General features: G+C 39.7%; 5 protein-coding genes and 1 pseudogene across 5 annotated transcripts in view; 1 reads left to right on the top strand and 5 right to left on the bottom strand.

Moving 5' to 3' along the window:
- Positions 1 to 1,604, top strand: LOC101314346 (annotated as a pseudogene).
- Positions 1,605 to 2,110: 506 nt separating this feature from the next.
- Positions 2,111 to 6,263, bottom strand: LOC101313384 (inactive protein kinase SELMODRAFT_444075-like). Its single transcript, XM_004291877.1, has 8 exons — positions 6,024 to 6,263; positions 5,811 to 5,944; positions 4,806 to 4,900; positions 3,425 to 4,461; positions 3,095 to 3,261; positions 2,899 to 2,975; positions 2,440 to 2,761; positions 2,111 to 2,307 (listed from the first exon to the last, which is right to left on the bottom strand). Exons 1-8 carry the CDS (start codon positions 6,169 to 6,171, stop codon positions 2,158 to 2,160), a joined length of 2,130 nt encoding a protein of 709 aa, XP_004291925.1. The 5' UTR covers positions 6,172 to 6,263; the 3' UTR covers positions 2,111 to 2,157.
- Positions 6,264 to 8,534: 2,271 nt separating this feature from the next.
- On the bottom strand, positions 8,535 to 10,618 carry LOC101313675 (cytochrome P450 82A3-like). The gene is made up of 2 exons (XM_004291878.1): positions 9,635 to 10,618; positions 8,535 to 9,264 (listed from the first exon to the last, which is right to left on the bottom strand). The coding sequence occupies exons 1-2, from the start codon at positions 10,616 to 10,618 to the stop codon at positions 8,632 to 8,634; spliced, it is 1,617 nt and encodes a 538-aa protein (XP_004291926.1). The 3' UTR covers positions 8,535 to 8,631.
- Positions 10,619 to 10,994: 376 nt separating this feature from the next.
- Positions 10,995 to 12,538, bottom strand: LOC101314631 (cytochrome P450 82A3-like). Its single transcript, XM_004293184.1, has 2 exons — positions 11,723 to 12,538; positions 10,995 to 11,618 (listed from the first exon to the last, which is right to left on the bottom strand). Exons 1-2 carry the CDS (start codon positions 12,506 to 12,508, stop codon positions 10,995 to 10,997), a joined length of 1,410 nt encoding a protein of 469 aa, XP_004293232.1. The 5' UTR covers positions 12,509 to 12,538.
- A 3,065-nt stretch (positions 12,539 to 15,603) lies between these two features.
- On the bottom strand, positions 15,604 to 17,744 carry LOC101313956 (cytochrome P450 82A3-like). The gene is made up of 2 exons (XM_004291879.1): positions 16,566 to 17,744; positions 15,604 to 16,246 (listed from the first exon to the last, which is right to left on the bottom strand). The coding sequence occupies exons 1-2, from the start codon at positions 17,511 to 17,513 to the stop codon at positions 15,623 to 15,625; spliced, it is 1,572 nt and encodes a 523-aa protein (XP_004291927.1). The 5' UTR covers positions 17,514 to 17,744; the 3' UTR covers positions 15,604 to 15,622.
- A 158-nt stretch (positions 17,745 to 17,902) lies between these two features.
- Positions 17,903 to 19,106, bottom strand: part of LOC101314249 (cytochrome P450 82A4-like) — a 3,048-nt gene continuing 1,844 nt past the window's right edge. The window contains exon 2 of the mRNA XM_004291880.1: positions 17,903 to 18,860. Coding sequence (XP_004291928.1) covers positions 18,237 to 18,860 — 624 coding nt within the window. The 3' untranslated portion in view covers positions 17,903 to 18,236. The remainder of the gene's footprint in view (positions 18,861 to 19,106) is intronic.

Here is a 19,106-nt window from a genome sequence, read left to right on the forward strand (position 1 = left end):
CTTCATCACATCGATCAGTTGATTACCTAGCGGTCCTAGCCTCTCGATCTGTCATCCCCTTCATTTTCTCATCACCACCACTGCTGCAAGCTTCTAAATTCTAATTCAACACCCGTATTTTCAAATCGGGCCATATCATAATTCTGTTTGGATAATTACGTCAATGAAGTAATTAACTAACAGAAATTGTTACAGTAATCCATGAGAGACAGGATGTTTTCCGACGACACCAGCTTACCTAGGGCGAGTAATTTCGGCAACGGCGTCCATTCCGATCCCAATATATCGGCCAACGCTATGTCCCCGGACGTCCTTCACGAATACAAAATGCGAAACAGTAGCGCGTCGCCTTTCGACTCCAGCCGGATCAGCGGCGAGGGCTCTCCGATGACCATGTCACCATGGAACCAGACCACAGCTTCTTCTCCCTTCACTAAGTCACCATTCACGCCCTTCGAAGAGAATCTCCCCAAGAACGGCCTCATCGGCTCTCTCATCCGCGAGGAAGGTCACATATACTCGTTGGCCGCCACAAGGGACCTTTTGTACACCGGCTCCGACAGCAAGAACATCAGAGTCTGGAAGAATCTCAAGGAGTATACCGGTTTTAAATCCAATAGCGGTTTGGTTAAGGCCATCGTTATCTCCGGTGAGAAGCTCTTCACTGGTCACCAGGATGGTAAGGTTAGGGTTTGGAGAGTCTCTACCAAAGACCCTAGAGTTCATAAACGCGCCGGGACGTTGCCGACTCTGATGGATATTTTCAAATACTCCGTCAAACCTAAAAACTACGTTCAAGTAAGGAAGCAGAAGACGCTTTGGATCAGGCACTCCGACGCCGTTTCATGTCTGAGCTTGAGCGAGGACAAGATGCTTTTGTACTCAGCCTCATGGGACCGCACGGTCAAAGTGTGGCGTGTAGAGACCTCTAAATGCATTGAGTCCATCTACGCCCACGACGACGCCGTGAACTCCGTCGTGGCGAGCGTGGATGGGCTGTTGTACACCGGCGCGGCGGACGGGACGGTGAAGGTTTGGAAGAAGGAGCAGAGTGGGAAGATTATAAAGCACTCTTTGGTGCAGACGCTGCTGAAGCAAGAGAGCGCGGTGACTGCACTCGCGGTGAGCGCGTCGGGGGCAATCGTGTATTGCGGGTCGTCGGATGGGTTGGTTAATTTCTGGGAGCGGGAGAAGCAGTTGTCGCATGGTGGGGTCCTCAGGGGGCACAGGCTGGCTGTGCTGTGCTTGGCGGCGGCTGGGAACTTGGTGTGCAGCGGCTCGGCTGATAAGACCATATGCGTGTGGAGAAGGGAGGGCGTGATCCACACGTGCCTGTCGGTTTTGGCCGGCCATACTGGGCCGGTGAAGTGCTTGGCGGTTGAGGAGGATCGTGAGCCGTCGTTGAGGGGTGATCGACGGTGGATAGTGTACAGTGGGAGCCTAGATAAGTCTGTGAAGGTGTGGGGGTGTCGGAGCAAGCGCCGGAGCTCACTCCCATGTCTATGCATTCACATACACCCAAGTTGATTACCGACGCCGACTCGTTACCGTCGGATGGGAGCTACTCTTCGTCGAGCCGGCCTGGCAAGGACAGAAGGCACTGATTGAGTGGTTGGTTTGTGTGATTGCCCTAATCTGATCCACCATTCGTGTAATGGCACGTGTCTCTTCAGAAGATGCTTCTTTGGATTAGCTGTACTTAAGAGGTGGGAGGTAGATGCATGGGCAGCATTGGCTACGACTCTGGAATGAAATTAGGGTAATGTGATTAGTGAAATAAAATTTTATCTTTTCTCTTCAGAAACCAATGCTGGACTGTTTGCTCATAGCTGTGTTCATAGCAATCCAAATTACCTTTGAGCTTGTGCTTGTGCTTGAGTTTGATTTAGGGTCCATAACCCCAGCCAAATTTGGCATTAACAAAAAGTGGTTCAAATTTGATTTTGTTTGACTGGGAGTAAAAATGTAACCCAATGACTAGCAAAAGATAGGTATATTTCTCTTTGTTCAATGTTTCAAAGTAAATCGAACTATAATACTTGTAACTTGAGTTTGGTATGTGCTAATCTGAACTACACACTGGAAAAAATGAGGTGAAGAAAAATCTGTTGAGATGCCAGATATGATGCAAGTTGTTTCTGCTCAAAAGATAGATATTCAATGTGATAGTTTACGAGAATGATTTCCTCTGGGTTTAGGCTGGTTTTGTGAGCTTACTCCAGGCAAATGGCCACTTCTACTGCCAACTGTGTTCAAGTCCAGGCCAATAGGAACAACTGGATCACCTCCTTCTAGTACTCTGATCAACTGTGTATACACAAGGAGACAATTTGAACTCAACAACTTTTACAGAATTAGAAGGTATATAGTTTAGAAAATACATTCAGGTACCAATACAAAGGAAACTAATTTTTGAACAGAGAGAAACAAGCTACAAACCTTAGACATTGAGGGTCTGAAGTCAGGATCTCTTCGAAGACACATGGAAGCAGCACGAGCCATTGCCTGTAGTTGATAGGGGAAGTCGGGAGATTCGGAGGCCATGTTTGGATCCAGTAAGTGATAGGAAATTGGTGAGATATGGTTCGGCTCTGATGTAGCTAACCGGTGCAACCATTCTTCCAAAAATTGATGTCCCCTGACATAATGCAATTCTCCAATTCTCCGACCTGTCATAAGCTCCAACAGAACAACTCCAAATGCGTACACATCTACCTTATGTGTAATTTGACCGCTGTCTATATACTCTGGTGCAAGATACCTGCATGATCAGACGACATCAGCTTCATGAGCTACATATAGAATTGCTGTTTTATTTTTCCCTGTAATGTGAATATAACAGAATTATTTCTGTACGAGAATTGTTAATCCATAGATAGCAGGATTTGAAGAATGTACCCTGAAGTTCCAATACACCGGTCCTCAACGTTGGTCTCCCATTCAGAGTGCCATCTAGCAAGCCCAAAGTCCGCAACCTAATAACAAAGCAAATGAGTAAAAGATACTAATATAATCATGGATCAAATGTATTGTGCATTTTGTTGCAATATCAATAAGTAAAGGACATAATAAATCATGGATCTATTTCAAGTACCAGAGGTTCAAAATCGTGAGTCAGAAGGATATTGTTCGGTCTTAGGTCTCTGTGCACTATACAACCCACTCTACAATCTTCATGAAGATATCTTAATCCACGGGCAGTTCCAGTAGCTATCTTTAGCCTTGATTCATAATCCAGTGGAGTTCTGTTTCCTGCCACGCCTTTAAAACAAATTTAATACAAGCCAAACATAAGTAAATATGCAGACAGTTTATAGGCAGAGAGAATGTCACTTTATTAAACTCAAAGGAGCAAAGGTATTCTGCAGCATGCTTTCATAAGCCAATCCCAATAAATTATAGACTTGAAAAGAAAAGAGCATACCATGTAAATGGAAATCCAACGAGCTGTTGCAGATGTACTCATAAACCAGTAACCTTGACTTTCCTTCAATACAATATCCAATGAGCAACACAACATTCCTATGTTGTGCACAGCTCAATACTCGCACTTCCCTGCAGAAATCAGCATCTGCTTGAGAACCACCACACTTCAACTGCTTCACAGCAACAACTTGGCCATCTCTCAACACCCCCCTGTGAACCACACCGAAACCACCTTCTGCCAAGAAGTTAACATCTGAGAATGCGTCTGTAGCTTCCTCTAATTCTTGGTAAGAGAACTGTTTTGGAGGTTTTCCAAAAACTGGTGTTTTATGTTGGCATAGAGAGCATAAAGGAGGAGGTATTGAGGAAGTTCTACCCAAGGAAACAGCATCCCTGATGTTTGCATTAGTAATGTAGCCTTTGTTATGGTTTTCCCTGGTTTCAACTCTGCCATTCCTTGTATCTCGATCAGACTGTGCATACTCGTCAAATAGAGTTTGGAAAGTGGGAGATCTTACTTTGTATGCTTTTTTATAAGTGTTGGGTTTCGGGTGCTTTCTATCACTACTGTGGTTTTGGGGGATCCAAAAGACACTCTGATTATGAGCTAGAGTTGATGTTTGGGGCTTAGACAGAGTTATAAGCCTTTCTCCAATTGAGTCAAGTTCTTCATATGGGTCTTCCAAATCATGTGGTCTGTGATTTCTCGCTTGATGTCCTTCAAATAAAGGATTCTGCTCATAAACAAGGAAAAGAGAAGTCACAGTGTCGTAACTTGATGATGAAACTTCTCCTGTGGTCCTTGTGCAGGAGCTACTAGGTTCTTCAGGACTACTCACTGGAGTGGTATTCATCCTATGTTCTTCCAATCTTTGAAGGCGAGTTCCTGGTGAAGAAGTAGCAGAAAAGAATTGGGTTTGGAGTTCATCTGAGCATCCCAGATTCAGCTTCAGTACTTTAGGCTGAGACCCCTTCATCACAACAATGTTGCATCCAAGTTCCTCCACGCAGTGCTTCCTCTCTTGTTTCAATTTTCTGTAATATAAGGATAATTAGTCACGTATTCAATTCTGATCATAATGAAGAAAGATATGTAGCTTACTTAAACATAGAGGTTACGTGACAGGCAAGGAACTACTACAAACGCATAGGTGGTTAACAGTATAAGGACACAGAAGTTTAAAACAGACTACAGTTTATGACACCATTAGATGTGTGAATTTGTGAAGTATGACCTGAACTACCACAAAAGCACGGCTGTATAAGGACACAGATACACACTACAGTTTAGGATATCATGGATATCATTAGATGTGCGAATTTGTGAAGGATGACCTGAACTAATAGCTTAGAAATAATACTTTTTTATGATTAATTACTTGTCCAGTACGACCCAGTTGGCTCCATTGCATGTTGCTTCGGCTGCCACAATACCACCAGGTGTACTTAAAACTACCTTAATCCTCACTGTTACCTGCAATCATGATCAAATCCTGTTATTCACTTAGTAAGTTGAACTGATAAACTGTAAATGAAGCGTGATTGATCACTACTCATCACTTATTTCATTATTCAAGCTGTTATTGTGTCAGATGTTTACTCAAGGTTAATGCATTTACACCATTATGAAGAATATAGAAGATCTTCTATTTATAAATCAGCCAGTTTTCTCTGGAAAATAATGCCTCTCGTTTCACCAAAAAAAAATGGTGCATATTCTTGACCAAAATAATGCATCTTTTTCACATTGGATACCAGTATGTAAGATGCAAATTCTTATTAGCTTTTCTTTTGCTTATCTCATTGAGAAGATCCAATTAGGTATCCATCCGATTGATTTTTTTTCAACCGACCAAAAAATAATTGATCTTTCACCCCAGAAACAAGGTGCAAGCACATGCCATGTGCTCCTCAATGATTAACTTAACTTATCGTGCATAAAAACAAAACAAATCCAGAATCTATAAACTTCTGACAGCCAATGATCAATTGAGAAAGATGAACTAGGGGCCAAATGATCTTTTCTGTATTTTATCTATTGGTATATACACTCAAAATAGCAATGCAAACTGAAGGAACAGGTTGTATCAAACTGGAAATACATTGGAGAAGTGTGTCAACATTATAGTACCAACTACCAACTGTATCATACCCGTTCAAATTTTGAGCACAGTAAGCAAATTCAAAAAGAAAGCAATAGAAGAAAGCAAATATTACGAGCTGGAGAGTCTACGTCCACGTGGTCTTATCCTAAGAAAGCAAGCAAGCAAGCTACGTGGAGTTGTCGCTTAAGGTCCAAAAGAAAACAAAGAGATTTTGACCAGGTAGTGAAGAAAGGCGGTAAGTGGCAGTATAGTAAATAAAAAGATTCAATGACAACTAACCTGGATTTGGTTGTGAAACTGAAGCACCATCTGAGAACAAGACTCGGAGATCTGACAAATCCGATCCGGCAAATCTTCCCTGTGCCGACTCCCGCAGTCTCCGGTGAATCTCGGAAACTTCCAGAATCTACTACCTGCACACATCCCCAAGCTTAAAACCCGGAATTCAAGGCCAAAACTCAACTGACAAACAAAACAAAACTGAAAACTCACCGGTTTTGAGGGGAGGGATGACGGCGAGCAAGGTGACGCAGTCGCCGGGCTGAACGACGTGAGTGAGAGCCCATGCCAATGCGGCGTTGGAGATCACCTTCTCCGCCTTCACCGCCACGATGACTTTATCGGAGCGTTCCCCAACCATTGCTCCGCCGCTCGAAGAAGCGATCAATCAACCTGAATTCCAAGCGGTGGAATTGGAACTTGGAGAGCGACTAGCTAGTGTGACAGAGTATGAGGGGCGTTACAGAACTTATGACAAGGATTGTATAAACAGAGTGGTGCTAATGCCTGCTAACCCTGGTTAAACTCACCCCAGTTAAGTAACCACCGTCGAAAATTCATTAATAATACAATTCGTGTGACTTACTCTTCACTGTAAATGTGGGATTTATATTGTAAACATTTGAGTTTGTGTCATTTGTCTCCCCATGCCACCCGGTTTAATTGGGACATTTTTATTGATGACATTAAGGTTAAGATATTGTGTTATTCATGAGTACCAGTAGTAGTGTAGATCTGAAGAAACGTCACATACTCGCATAACACAAACACAATGTCCATGTGATCGTGATAATAATGATTTTCCAAAGGACCACTCTTGATGGAAAAAGGTTTTAGACATATGGCATATATACCCAAAATAAGTAGGCAGAAATTAAAGGAAATAGGGCCAGGGGTAGAGTTATGTCAAGTTCAAACCTTCGAATGTGGGTTGTAGTTGGCGATGGTTGTGTATCGGTGATCATAAATATATTGTCGAAATTGGATATCTTAAGTTTCACAATCGCTTCAAATAATGGTAACTACTGATCGAACTTGCTTGATGATGGGATTTAATAGTGTATTTTTCAGTAATACACACACACACACAATTGGTAGGTGTATAATTATACATTACTTATATCGAATTTCCCTATACTTTTTTTGTTTGTTTGGTGTGTTTTCTAGTTATTTACTTTGTTTATTTGTTTCATATGTATTCCGAAGCAAGTAAGAAGAAAAGAAGGAAAAGAGGGAGGGGAAGACGAAATTCAGAAATCCGCCTTTGAAAGTCATCCAATTTCGACAGGACACTGAGGGCATCTCGAGAAGAACCAGATGATGAGTCTTATATTAACGGAAAGCTACGGATGTCAGCTTTCCATAGCATTTTATGGTTCGTGGATATCATTTTCCTAGAAGAAGTTATGACCAATTTAGTACCATAAGGTCAATCTGCACGCTAATCTGACTCTTGATGGGAATTTGTGTTTTGAGGCCCAAATCACACCGGGAGGCCCATGGACGAGTTTGTACTTCATTATCCAACTTATTATCTTGATGTGAAGCTGATTATGAAGAGTTAAATGAGTTGGCACACTTACATTGGTCCTACAGATGTACACCAATCAAAATGTCCAAGGAAACCTAAATCAAGAAGGATTGGTTCAAAGAAGCAATATAAAAGCCTGTGCTATCATTCTTGACGGCTTCCTCTTCTTCTTCTCCGCTCCTCCTCCCATTCTTCTGTTTTTGTTATAATGTCTATTTAGTTTCTCTTAGTTAAGGGCTGCTTGAAGCCCTAGACATGAACAACAAGATTATTTGAGTTTTGGTTTTAGTTTCATTTAATCCAAGATGAGATTTGGTTTACTAGTATTGCAATGACGAATTCTTTTCTTGTATGCTTTGAGTGCACGCTTAGTATACATGTTAGGGTTCTATAGCTTTGATAGTTTGATGTCAGTGTCAATATCGGACTCCTCAAACTATCTAGAGAAGCAATTGTTAGTTTTCGCTAGCAAGTAAACTAAATCCTAGGTTTAGCAAGGCGCTAAGTTTATTGCGATGTCTTGTGATGTCTCAAATCCTTTTAGAACTTAAGGATCTCTGCATATTTAATCTAATAAGCGTGCTTTTAGATTGTATTGCTTGAGAATAGTTTAAGTGCAGAGCACTTCCTGCCTAGCGTACAAAGTAAGAAAGGGTAATAGGTTGTGTTTCAAGCGTACTGAACCAACCTGAGCATCTTCATCTAGATTAATTAAACTATAACCGAACATATTGTCTTGCGTGTGATTGTCAGGGTGGATTGCATCTTCCCTAGCTAATTTTATCTCATTGTTTCCCAAAACCAAAACCAAAACCAGTTTTCGTCACTATTCTGTCCTCCGTTTTCCAGTATTTATTTGACATAGTAAACTAACTTCGATTCATCTGAATTTTTGTGTGTGAGTCCTTCTGTGTGTCTAGTTCGAGTCTGTAAATTCTTGTATTTTTCGGACTTGTTTAGGTTAGTCAACTAATTAAGTTTTCGACTGCTGTTCGCTAGGATCAGTAGTCACTTTTGTGACATCTTTTGAGTAGTTGGATTCATTTAGCCCTCTGCGGGAATGACCCTTATTTACCAATACTATAAACGATGATCTAGTAGTGAATAGGGAAAATAAATTGGTTTAGAAATAACCGATCAACAATCACATTCTACAAGATCAAAGCATTAAGCTGATGAAAACACTAATATATGATGAGAGTAAGACAGTATGTAAAGGTTTGAATTATCAATCAATAATAGCATACAGTCAAATTTCAAAGATATTCGAGACCAAGGTTCTTATTCTGTTCAGACCATATATTCATAAATGTCAGCATGAAGGCGTGGTTTGAGAAGGACTTGTAATGGTGTGGCCTTCATGTTTGTTAACCCAACAGTCTCACTCATATCGACCGGTTCATCTAACGGGGCTGTAATTTCATACCCATGCAATAGATGAGCTAGAGTGAGTTCAATAACTTGAAGAGCCAAAGAAATTCCTGGACATATTCTTCTACCACTTCCAAACGGCATGAGCTCAAAATTCTGACCCCTAACATCAAAATCTCCAAGGCATGAAAGGAACCTTTCAGGTCGGAAAATGCAGGGATCTTGCCAGACATTCGGATCCCGGTGAAGCTTCCAAACATTGACGATTAAACGTGTCTTGGCAGGTACACGGTAATTACCTACGGTGCAATCTTCTGTGGATTCATGGGGTGCGAGGAGTGGTACAGCAGGGTATAAGCGCAAGGTTTCTTTGATGACGGCTTGGAGATACATGAGGTTCTTCACGTCTGATTCATTCACTTGTCTATTCCGGCCAACTTTTGCGTCTAATTCATTTTGAGCCTTCTTCAAGACTGCAGGGTTGTTCACTAGTAATGAAAGAGCCCATGTTAATGTTACTGTTGTTGTGTCTGTTCCCCCTAATATAAGAGCCTGCAGATATAATAAAGCACATACATTACAATATATTACACAAAAATTATTGAATTACTAATTAACCAATACTCTAAATACACTTCCTAAGCAAAAATATAAATTTTTGTAGCCGAACATACATCATGAATCATAATAATGAAGTCAATTGTGGGTGCTGCCGTACAAGACAAGAATTGGTTGGGCATAATTCTATAGAAACTTATCCCAAGTTTTCAGCATCGTGCACTTGCACATCATGCAACGACTAATTGTTCATATAAATTGTGAACGATGTGGGAAGTTTCAGATTAATTAGCATCAAATTAATTATTGACATTTTCTTTGTTAATTGGTAGCTTGGAGAGTAATTAATTAGGGATCACTTTACCAGGCAAGTAGCTTTGTTGATGGTATCAGCAGTAGTGTACCCACGAAACTCCAGTATACTATCATCGAGAACAGACAGCATCATATCCATGAAATCGTCAGGCTCGTGAGAAGTAGAAGTAGAATTGATACTACTTCGTTTTAGCTTATGCTCTTCCAACCATCGTTCCAGAACATCATCTAGTTCCTTTGCCGTCTTCTTCATTGCCTTCTCATGCCCGCCCAAATCCAACCACCTAAGAAAAGGCACTGCATCCGCCGTCACAAATTCACCTGTCAATCTGAAAAACTCCCTCGTCGCCTTTCGATACCTTTCGTTCTCTTCCTTCTCACGCTCCGAGCTAGTCTCAAGTAGGCGCCGCTTCCCTACAACCATCCTAAACATGGTGCTCACCGTTACGTCTCCGAACCACCTCTTCATGTCCACCAACACATGATCTGAGTTCTTGTTTTGCTTCCACAAATTGTAAATGTTCTTAATACAGGTCTTCACTTCCGATTCACGAACGTGATTGAGGGACTCCAAGCGGTGGTTCGAGAGAAGCTCCAGGGTGGCTACCTTGCGCATCTGGCGCCAGTAAGGACCATAGGGACTGAACCCAAACATGGCGTAGTTGTAGCCCATAACCTCTGAGACTAATAGCTTCGGGCGATTAGCAAAGACTCTGTCGTTGGTGGTGAGACACTCTTTGGCCATGTCCCAACTGCTCACAATAAGAGATCGGTGCACCCCGAGTTTGATTGTGAAGACCGGTCCATACTTGTCAGCCATGTTGCCCAAAGTTATATGCGGCGGAAGAGAGCCGCCTAAGAGAGGAAGGTGACCAACTAATGGCCAGGCACCGGCTGCTTCCGGTGCTCCCTTCTTTGTGGCTACGTTTGTGTTGGAAGCCTTTGTTATCCATAGCAATAGAGAGAAAATAAACAATAAAAAGCCAAGTATGGTAGATGGAGAAGAACTGAGATATTGAAGAGTGAACTCCATGATGAGATGGGTAGGAATTTGGAAAGAACTGAAACTCAACATAGTAATCGCATGCGCTTTTATATTTGACACTTGAGTCTTTGACTATATCTCAAATTACACCGTTATCGCTGATTTGTTGATCCAGTCACTGGTCGATCATATTTCTAAAGAAATTTCTGACCCACTAATTTTCTTGAACATTATTAGATTTAAACCCCGATTAAAGTCACGAGAGTTAGAAATTGATGCAAGATATCTGTCTAACTATTCACATGGAAAATGAAAAATGTTTATTATAGAGGTCAAACTTCAAAGACAAGTGCATAATGTAGGGAACAAAATAACTTATACCCTACTGAAACATGAATCGAAATAACATACATAACAGATTCTTTTATTTGTAGAGTTCAAAAGGTAAGCGAGGTTTGATGAGAACTTCAAGTGGAGTAGCCTTGACGTTTGTGGCTCCAAAACTCTCAGACATATCAACATGTGCATTGAAGGGAGCTGAGATTTGGAATGCATGTAGGAAACTAGCCAATGTGGACTGTACCATTTGAAGGCTAAATGATACAGCGGGGCAAGATCTTCTACCACTTCCAAACGGAATCAACTCAAAATTTTGACCCCTAACATCAACATCCTTGTGGGTAGTCAGAAATCTCTCCGGTTTGAACTCTAATGGCTCCGGCCATGCTTGAGGATCAGTCTGAACCCTCCAAATATTTGTGATCAACCGCGTGCCCTTGGGAACATGGTAGCCAGCTATGGTGCAGTCTTCATTGAACTCATGTGGTGCTGCTAATGGTGCTGCAGGGTATAAACGCAACGTCTCCTTCACGATGGCTTGGAGATAGACCAACTTGCATAAATCTGACTCGGCGACGGCTCTTTCTCTTCCTACTTCTGTGTCCAGTTCCTCTTGAGCTCTTTCCAACACATGAGGATGGTTCAACAATAGTGATATTGCCCAAGTCAACGTAACATACATTGAATCGCTACCTGCTGCAATCAAATTCTGCAAAAATATACAACATTGAATAACTTACAGGGAGAGCTAGCAAGCTAGATATATATATCTACGTCATGTTTTAGTGTTGAAAATAACCAAAATATGCTTACCAAACATGTGGCCTTGTTAACAGTATTAGCATCATAACCACTAAGGTCTGCTCCTTCCAGGGCATAAACCAATGCATCCATGAAGTCACCGGGCTCTTTTATATCATCTTCTTCCTCTCTGAGTGCTCTCTTTCGCTTATGCTCTTCTAGCCAGCCCTCAAGAATGGCATCCATTTCTTTTGCAGTTTTCTTCATCTCCTTCTCATGTCCACCTAAATCCAACCACCGAATATAAGGAATCGAATCACCCACTGTAAACAGCCCTACAAAGTAAATGAACTTCCTCACGGCAGTATGGATGTGACCCGCTTCTTTCTTCTCATCATCATTAGCCGCAAAAGAATATCGCTTCCCGGAGATCATTCTAAGAATCACATTTAAACTCAAGTCCCCCAACAATTCTTTCAACTCCACCAACACTACGAGGTCACCATCCGAGTTGCCCTCCTTCTTCATAAGATCACTGCTATTCCAAGTTGTGTACAATTGCTTCAAGAAGGTGCGCACTTCGCTTACTCGAATGTGTGCAAGAATCTGAAGCCGGCGGTTGGAGAGCAACTGCAAGATCGCAATCTTACGAACTTCCCGCCAATATGGCCCGGCGGATTCAAACCCAAACATGGCGTTGTTGTAGCCCATGATTTCTACAGCTGTCAACTTTGGGCGTGAGGATGTGGCTATGTCATTGATAGTAAAGCACTCCTTGGCTACTTGACTGCTGCTCACCACCAAAGTTGGATGCACCCCAAGCTTTATAGTGAAAAGGGGTCCGTACTTTTTAGCCATGGCTCCCAATGCTTTGTGGGGAGGCGACGTTCCTCCGAACAGGTGAAGATGACCGATTAAAGGCCATGCACCCCCTGCTTCAGGTACTAATTTACCCTCTGGAGCTCTCCACCTTCTTTTTAAATGGCAAATATAAAAAATTACTGCAAACAATATCGCAGGCGTGATGAAATTTACTAGGAAAGTGAGAGAATCCATATATTATCGGATTGCTCTAGCCTTTTCTTCTGTTTGCCAGAAGATTGATATATATGGGTACGTACTCGATCTGTTCTTCACAAGTAAACCCTTCATAGACGATAGTAACATGGGTGTGATTATATAAGCATGGAAACCCGGCATAGATATATAAACCGGCCCCGTCATCCCTTATTCCCGCTATAAATTAAACGATTCAGATGGTTTCCAATATGAGTTGGCCCTCGGATAATATGAGACAGTCGGACAAACATAGAAAAGGACTATGACATTACACAGTCTAGTCTCCAGTCATCTTCATGCGTTTAATATACTAGCTAGTAATACAATACGAACCTTAACGAATCAATTAGTTTCAACTAAGCATCTTCATGCGTTTCATATACTAGCTAGTAATACGACACAAGAGCTAATGTGGTCATGATCAATCGGTGCAACAAAAAACCAAGAACTAATTTGGTCCTGTCCACAAACTTGGCCAGCTTAATTTCTTTTCTTTTCTTTAACAAAGGATGCATTAGAGCATCTTCAATGGATATGCCAAATTTTTTTGTCAAATTCAAAATGAGTGTGGCTATTAAGACCTCTAAATTTGCTCAATATATCTCTCATTCTCTCTACACTTCTCTTTTACTTTTCAATATAAGCATTTGCTCATTATACCTCGTTTTAAATTCTTAACATAAACTTAGTTATTTATTGACATATATTTCAATTAAGGAAAATGATTTTAGGCCTTATTAAGGCCTAAGATTTTAGGCCTCAAATCTATGTGGCATGCCAAATCATTTAGACACATCACATATTAAAAATCTTAAGCCATGTAATACTTAAGTATAAAGACCATCTTACCATTTGGTCCATTTCAAAAATAAAACTATTTTAGCTTTCCTTCTTCTAAATATCTAATTAAATATAAAAAATATAACATCAAAATAACATTATATTATATATTTATAATACATGTATATTATATAAATAATCTATATGTAAGTCATTTAGAGAAATTATTTGTATATAAATTATTTTTTGGACGAATTATAGAAAATTTTGATGAATTATATCCGAATTATCTTATATTAGTGGTTTCTTTTTTATGAATTATAATTGCTTTTTGGACGAATTAGGGTTAGGGTTAGAGTTTATTTGACAAAACTAATTATTATTTAAAAAATAGTTAATCTTCATATTGATGTAAGAAACATTTCTTATATTATACATAATTAGTGGTTGCTATTAATATGTAATATTTGTTTCTATTACCTAATAAAGTACATTAATATCATTGATTCACCCCTTAAAATGTAAAAGGAAATAGAAATGGTAAAATTAGTAATGTAATGTTTTGATTTGACAAGATATATTATGTGGAATTGAAAATAAATATTTTTATTTACTTATATGACATGACACATAGGATTAAAGCCATAAATTTTAGGCCTTATTAAGGCCCTCTAGCACTACCCTTCAATTAATTACTTACTTTACTTTTATTCACTCAATAAACCTCTCATTCTTTAATTTCTTCCCTTTTTGTTTTTGAACATCCATTATCCCTACTTTCATTTTTTGATTATTTTTTCACTCAAGAAAATGTTCTATCATAAACTATTTAATATACCTTTTTAATGTTTGTTTTTCTCTTTTGTACGTATTATTTTTTCTCTATTTTTTTCTTTTGAATAATTTGATCTCTATTTTGTACCTCATAATAAATTATTTCAATAAATATATATTTTCTATAATCGATAGAAATTTTTTTTGCAAATATATTTATGCACCTTGCAAGTATATATACTTTCAACATATATGATAATAAAAAATTTTATATCACATGATCGATATTGATCATTGTTTTAGCTCTTATGAACTATATATATACTTTAATAAAATGAAATTGGAAAACGAAAAATATATAAGAAAAATATTAAGAATGGAATAAATTATTATTGAATTGGAAAGTCTAGAGAGAATAAATATAATATTTCTTTTTATATAATTATTGTCTTTAATAATCATTGTGTACGTACGTATGAGGATGAATATGTCATTTAATAATTTAAAATAGAGTGAGGTCTAGTGAGCAAATTTGGAGGTCCTAATAGCCCGCACTCATTCAAAATTTGATATGTGACAAAGCAAAAATAACATTTCCTAATTTGGCTAATCTCATCTGCAATGAAGATGTCAAATTTTGAAGAATTACCATACATTAAACAACCCATTTAAACTTGCAAATAAGTAAAAATACTTAGGAGAGAGCTAGAGGGAGAAAAAAAATGGCATTTCCTTTCAACAATGTCAAATTTGACATGGACTCTCTCAATGTCATTTCCACATGTAAATGACTATTTGGTTGGAGACTGCTGACTATGTCAAATAAGAACTATTGTAGTGAGTTGTCAAAAATGTCTTATCAGATGAAGATGCTCTTAGTTTTAAAGGACTGCTGACTGTGTCTAATAAGAACTGTTATGGTGAGTTGTCAAAAATGTCTTATCGGATGAAGATGCTCTTAGTTTTAAAATGACGAATGACCTTTCCATTAGGGGATGTGGCAGTTATCGACTAATCCTTTGTTTATAGTGTAAACTGTTGTTGAAACTCAACACAGTAGCTGTTTGAGCTTTTATCCTTCTCACATGAGTCACATCATTGTATTTTGTCACCGAGTCTTTGACTTATTTGATAAATACAACATTATTGTTTGATTCGTTGATCTGGTGACTAGTCTTATATATCTCTACAATATATACTGAATATATAAGTAAATGTCGATCAATTACCAACTATTGAACTAGATATTATAAGGATATCCCCAAAGATATCGACAAGCCATCGCAATCTAAGAAGATAAGATAAACGAGAGTTTGTGTGCTAGAACTTGTTTGCTCAACTCGTAATCACTCAACTCGTTTATTCATAAAGTTTAGAACACAAGCGAGGTTTGATTAGGACGTTTAGAGGGGTGGCCTTAACATTTGTAAGTCCAAAACTCTCAGACATATCAACAAGCTCATTTGATGGTGTTGAAACTTCGAATGCATGTAAAAAGCTAGCTAAAGCAAATGATACCATCTGAAGAGCAAACGATATCCCAGGACAAGATCTTCTACCACTTCCGAAAGGGATTAGTTCAAAATGATGACCCCTAACATCAATGTTCTTGTGGGTGGTGAGAAATCTCTCCGGTTTGAACTCTAATGGGTCGGGCCACATTTGTGGGTTGGTTTGAATCTTCCAAAGGTTCGTGATCAAGCGGGTGCCCTTTTGGACATGATAGCCATTCACTGTGGAGTCCTCAGTGAACTCATGCTGTGCTGATAATGGTACTGCAGGGTATAAACGCAGCGTTTCTTTCACTATGGCTTGGATATAAACCAGCTTGCCTGTATCCGACTCGGTCACAAATCTTTCTCTGCCGACTTCTGCATCCAACTCATCTTGAGCTTGTTTCAATACATGACGATTATTCAATAATAGAGATATTGCCCATATCAATGTAACCATGGTGGTATCGCTGCCTCCTAAAATCATATTCTGCAAAATATATTGTATATTGATGTGATGATTAAGAAAGCTCAACAAACAAACAAACAAAAAAGCATCGTGATCTAATTGGAATTTGGAAGAGTATAACCATTAAAATTTAAAGATCCTAAAGGCAAGCTAAAAAGATGAAGCTTTAGTTTAGGGAATCTTAACACAAACTACAGCCGTCCTAATCACTAATACAAAATATATCAGACTCACTAAATAATTGTTCTAATAATTAGACTCACCCTCCATAGTCAAGCCCGCCTTTTTCGAAAGATAAATACACACAGAAAAAGAAATTAGTCATCTAATATATACGTACCAAGCATGTGGCTTTGTTGACTGTATCCGCTTCGTAACCGCCAAGGTCTGCACCTTGAAGCTCAGTAAGCATGGCGTCCATGAAGTCATGCTCTCCGGTGTCACCGGCTCTTCTCCTTTGTTTATGCTCTTGTAACCACTCCTCAATGATAGCGTCGATTTCTTTTGCAGTTTTCTTCATGGCCTTTTCATGACCACCTAAATCCAACCACCGAAGGTAAGGAACCAAATCGCCCACCATAAACACCCCAGCAAAGTAAAAGAACTTCCTCACTGCATCCTGCACGCGCCGTGCTTCTTTCTTCTCATCCTCACTGGCGGAATCACTAATGAACGAGTAGCGTTTTCCAGCTACCATTCTAAGTGTAACGTTAAGAGTCAAGTCCCCAAACCATTGTTTCAACTCCACCAAATCTACATGATTATGATCTGTACATTTGAACAATTCTTTCAGGAAGGTAGCCACCTCGGAGACACGAATGTCTTTAAGCAACTGCATCTGGCGGTTGGAGAGCAGCTTCAAGGTTGCTAGTTTACGCACTTCTCGCCAATATGGTCCGGAGGGCCCCATTCCAAACATGGCGTAGTTGTAGCCTATGAGTTCCACAGCTGCCATTTTGGGGCGCGAAGACGCAGCCATGTCATGGATTGTAAAGCACTCCTTAGCCACTTCACTACTGCTCACCACCAAAGTTGGATAGACTCCGAGGCGCACCGTAAAAAGGGGACCATACTTGTCTGCCATGGCTCCCAAGATGATTTGGGGAGGCGTCGATCCTCCTAGCAACGGAAGGTGGCCAAGTATAGGCCATGCTCCCTTGGCTTGAGGTGCTGGTAATCTGCTCCTTCTCCATCTCTGTGAAAAATAATAAAAATAGAGAGCGAATGTTATTGCGAATATTAAACCAGTTGTGACATATAAGTTCATCTGATCAAGGAGGAGATCCATTAATATTCGATTGCTAGAATGAAATTTCTGTGGCTATATGCATCTTAGTTATATACTTGGCTGTCATTGAAGCTTTCCAAATCTCGAGCTGGCCTGAAAGGGATATTACGTTTCTAACGAGTTGACAAATCAGCGTATTGTTGTCAGGGTACTTACGTTAAGCACGTTAGCGTTTATATGTATGGTAGAGATGAAAGTACTTACGTGAAGCTTCTATATACTGTGGAGATCGATGAAAGATAAAACCTATATATTGTTGAACAATATATTTACAGCTTTCAGTACCTTGAGTCTTTTGGAAATTAAAATGAGTTCGTCAATTAGTGCTAATTATCATGAACATTATTAGATTAGGACTTGAAATAGAGTCAAAATAATAAGAAATTGATGCAAGATATATATCTGGCTTTAACTATTCAAATGAACAATGAATCATGTAATTTTATAACAGAAATCGAAACTCAAAGACAAGTGCCTCATGCGCGCAGTGCACTCGATCTATATGATTATACACATTTACGGCCATGCCACTATACAGAAATATGAATTGAAATGACATGCATATATAATTGAGTTATTTATACGGTTAAGAAGATAAGTTAGGTTTAATGAGAACTTCAAATGGAGTGGTTTTATTTATACGATTGGCGTGAGGACGCGGTTGATAGTGAAGCACTCCTTAGCTGCATAGAGCACTATAGAGGTTGACGATCGATCTTATTCTTATTGATACAGATCTGGAGACAAACGTGGTTTGACGAGAACTTGAAGTGGGGTAGATTTCATGTTTGTAAGACCGACGCTTCCAGTCATATCAACTGGTTCGTTCCCAGGAGTCGAGACCTCAAAACCTTGAAGAAAACCAGCCAGGGACAACAGGGTCATTTGAAGGCCTAAAGTAATTCCAGGGCAAGCTCTTCTTCCACTCCCAAATGGTATCAGCTCAAAATGCTGACCCTTAACATCAGTACCCTTATGGGTGGTGAGAAATCTCTCTGGTTTGAACTCCATCGGGTCGGACCAAACCCGCGGGTCAGTATGCACCTTCGAAAGGTTGACCATCAACCAAGTGCCTCTTGGGACATGGTACCCTCCAACAGTGCAGTCCTCAGTGACTTCCCTCAGACCAGAGAGTGGTCCAGCTGGGCATAAACGCAATGCTTCTTTAACACTGGCTCCTAGATACTCCAGGTTGTTGATATCTGATTCGTTCACTAATCTTTCTTTGCCAACATGGTTGTCTAGTTCTTCATGGATCTTCTTCAGTGCTTGAGGGTTGTTTAACAGCAGTGAGAGTGTCCACGTTAGGGTCACCGTTGTTGTGTCCGTGCCTCCAGTTATCAAACTCTGCAAAAATCAATCATCATTTCCTAATTTAATTAGTACTGTTGTACTTGAGATCAAAATTTAGTTTAGTACTTAAAACTTAATAGAAATTACTAATTAATCTCTAGGATAATTTTCTGATTATGAATAAGTAAATCGAACCTATATGTAACACTTTAACCGCTTCAGAACTGGCCGCTCCAAAAGCTTCTCCTTGTAGTTTTCCGTTTTGTATCAAAAAAATAATGTACGTCCTATATATATATA

The sequence above is a fragment of the Fragaria vesca genome, linkage group LG2 (genome assembly GCF_000184155.1).
Source record: "Fragaria vesca subsp. vesca linkage group LG2, FraVesHawaii_1.0, whole genome shotgun sequence".
NCBI lineage: Eukaryota > Viridiplantae > Streptophyta > Magnoliopsida > Rosales > Rosaceae > Fragaria > Fragaria vesca.

Excerpts from the sequence above, each read along its gene's own strand:
- LOC101313956 (XM_004291879.1), bottom strand. The coding sequence starts at position 17,513 with ATGGATCTCCTCCTTGATCAGATGAACTTATATGTCACAACTGGTTTA. Across the intron at positions 16,247-16,565 it reads TCAACAAAGCCACATGCTTG|AATATGATTTTAGGAGGCAG; the intron begins GTACGTATATAT and ends TATATTTTGCAG.
- LOC101313384 (XM_004291877.1), bottom strand. The coding sequence starts at position 6,171 with ATGGTTGGGGAACGCTCCGATAAAGTCATCGTGGCGGTGAAGGCGGAG. Across the intron at positions 4,901-5,810 it reads AGTTTCACAACCAAATCCAG|GTAACAGTGAGGATTAAGGT; the intron begins GTTAGTTGTCAT and ends TCATGATTGCAG. Across the intron at positions 3,262-3,424 it reads GTTGGATTTCCATTTACATG|GCGTGGCAGGAAACAGAACT; the intron begins GTATGCTCTTTT and ends TTTGTTTTAAAG.
- LOC101313675 (XM_004291878.1), bottom strand. The coding sequence starts at position 10,618 with ATGGAGTTCACTCTTCAATATCTCAGTTCTTCTCCATCTACCATACTT. Across the intron at positions 9,265-9,634 it reads TCAACAAAGCTACTTGCCTG|GCTCTTATATTAGGGGGAAC; the intron begins GTAAAGTGATCC and ends TTATATCTGCAG.
- LOC101314631 (XM_004293184.1), bottom strand. The coding sequence starts at position 12,508 with ATGGCTAAAAAGTACGGACCCCTTTTCACTATAAAGCTTGGGGTGCAT. Across the intron at positions 11,619-11,722 it reads TTAACAAGGCCACATGTTTG|AATTTGATTGCAGCAGGTAG; the intron begins GTAAGCATATTT and ends ATATTTTTGCAG.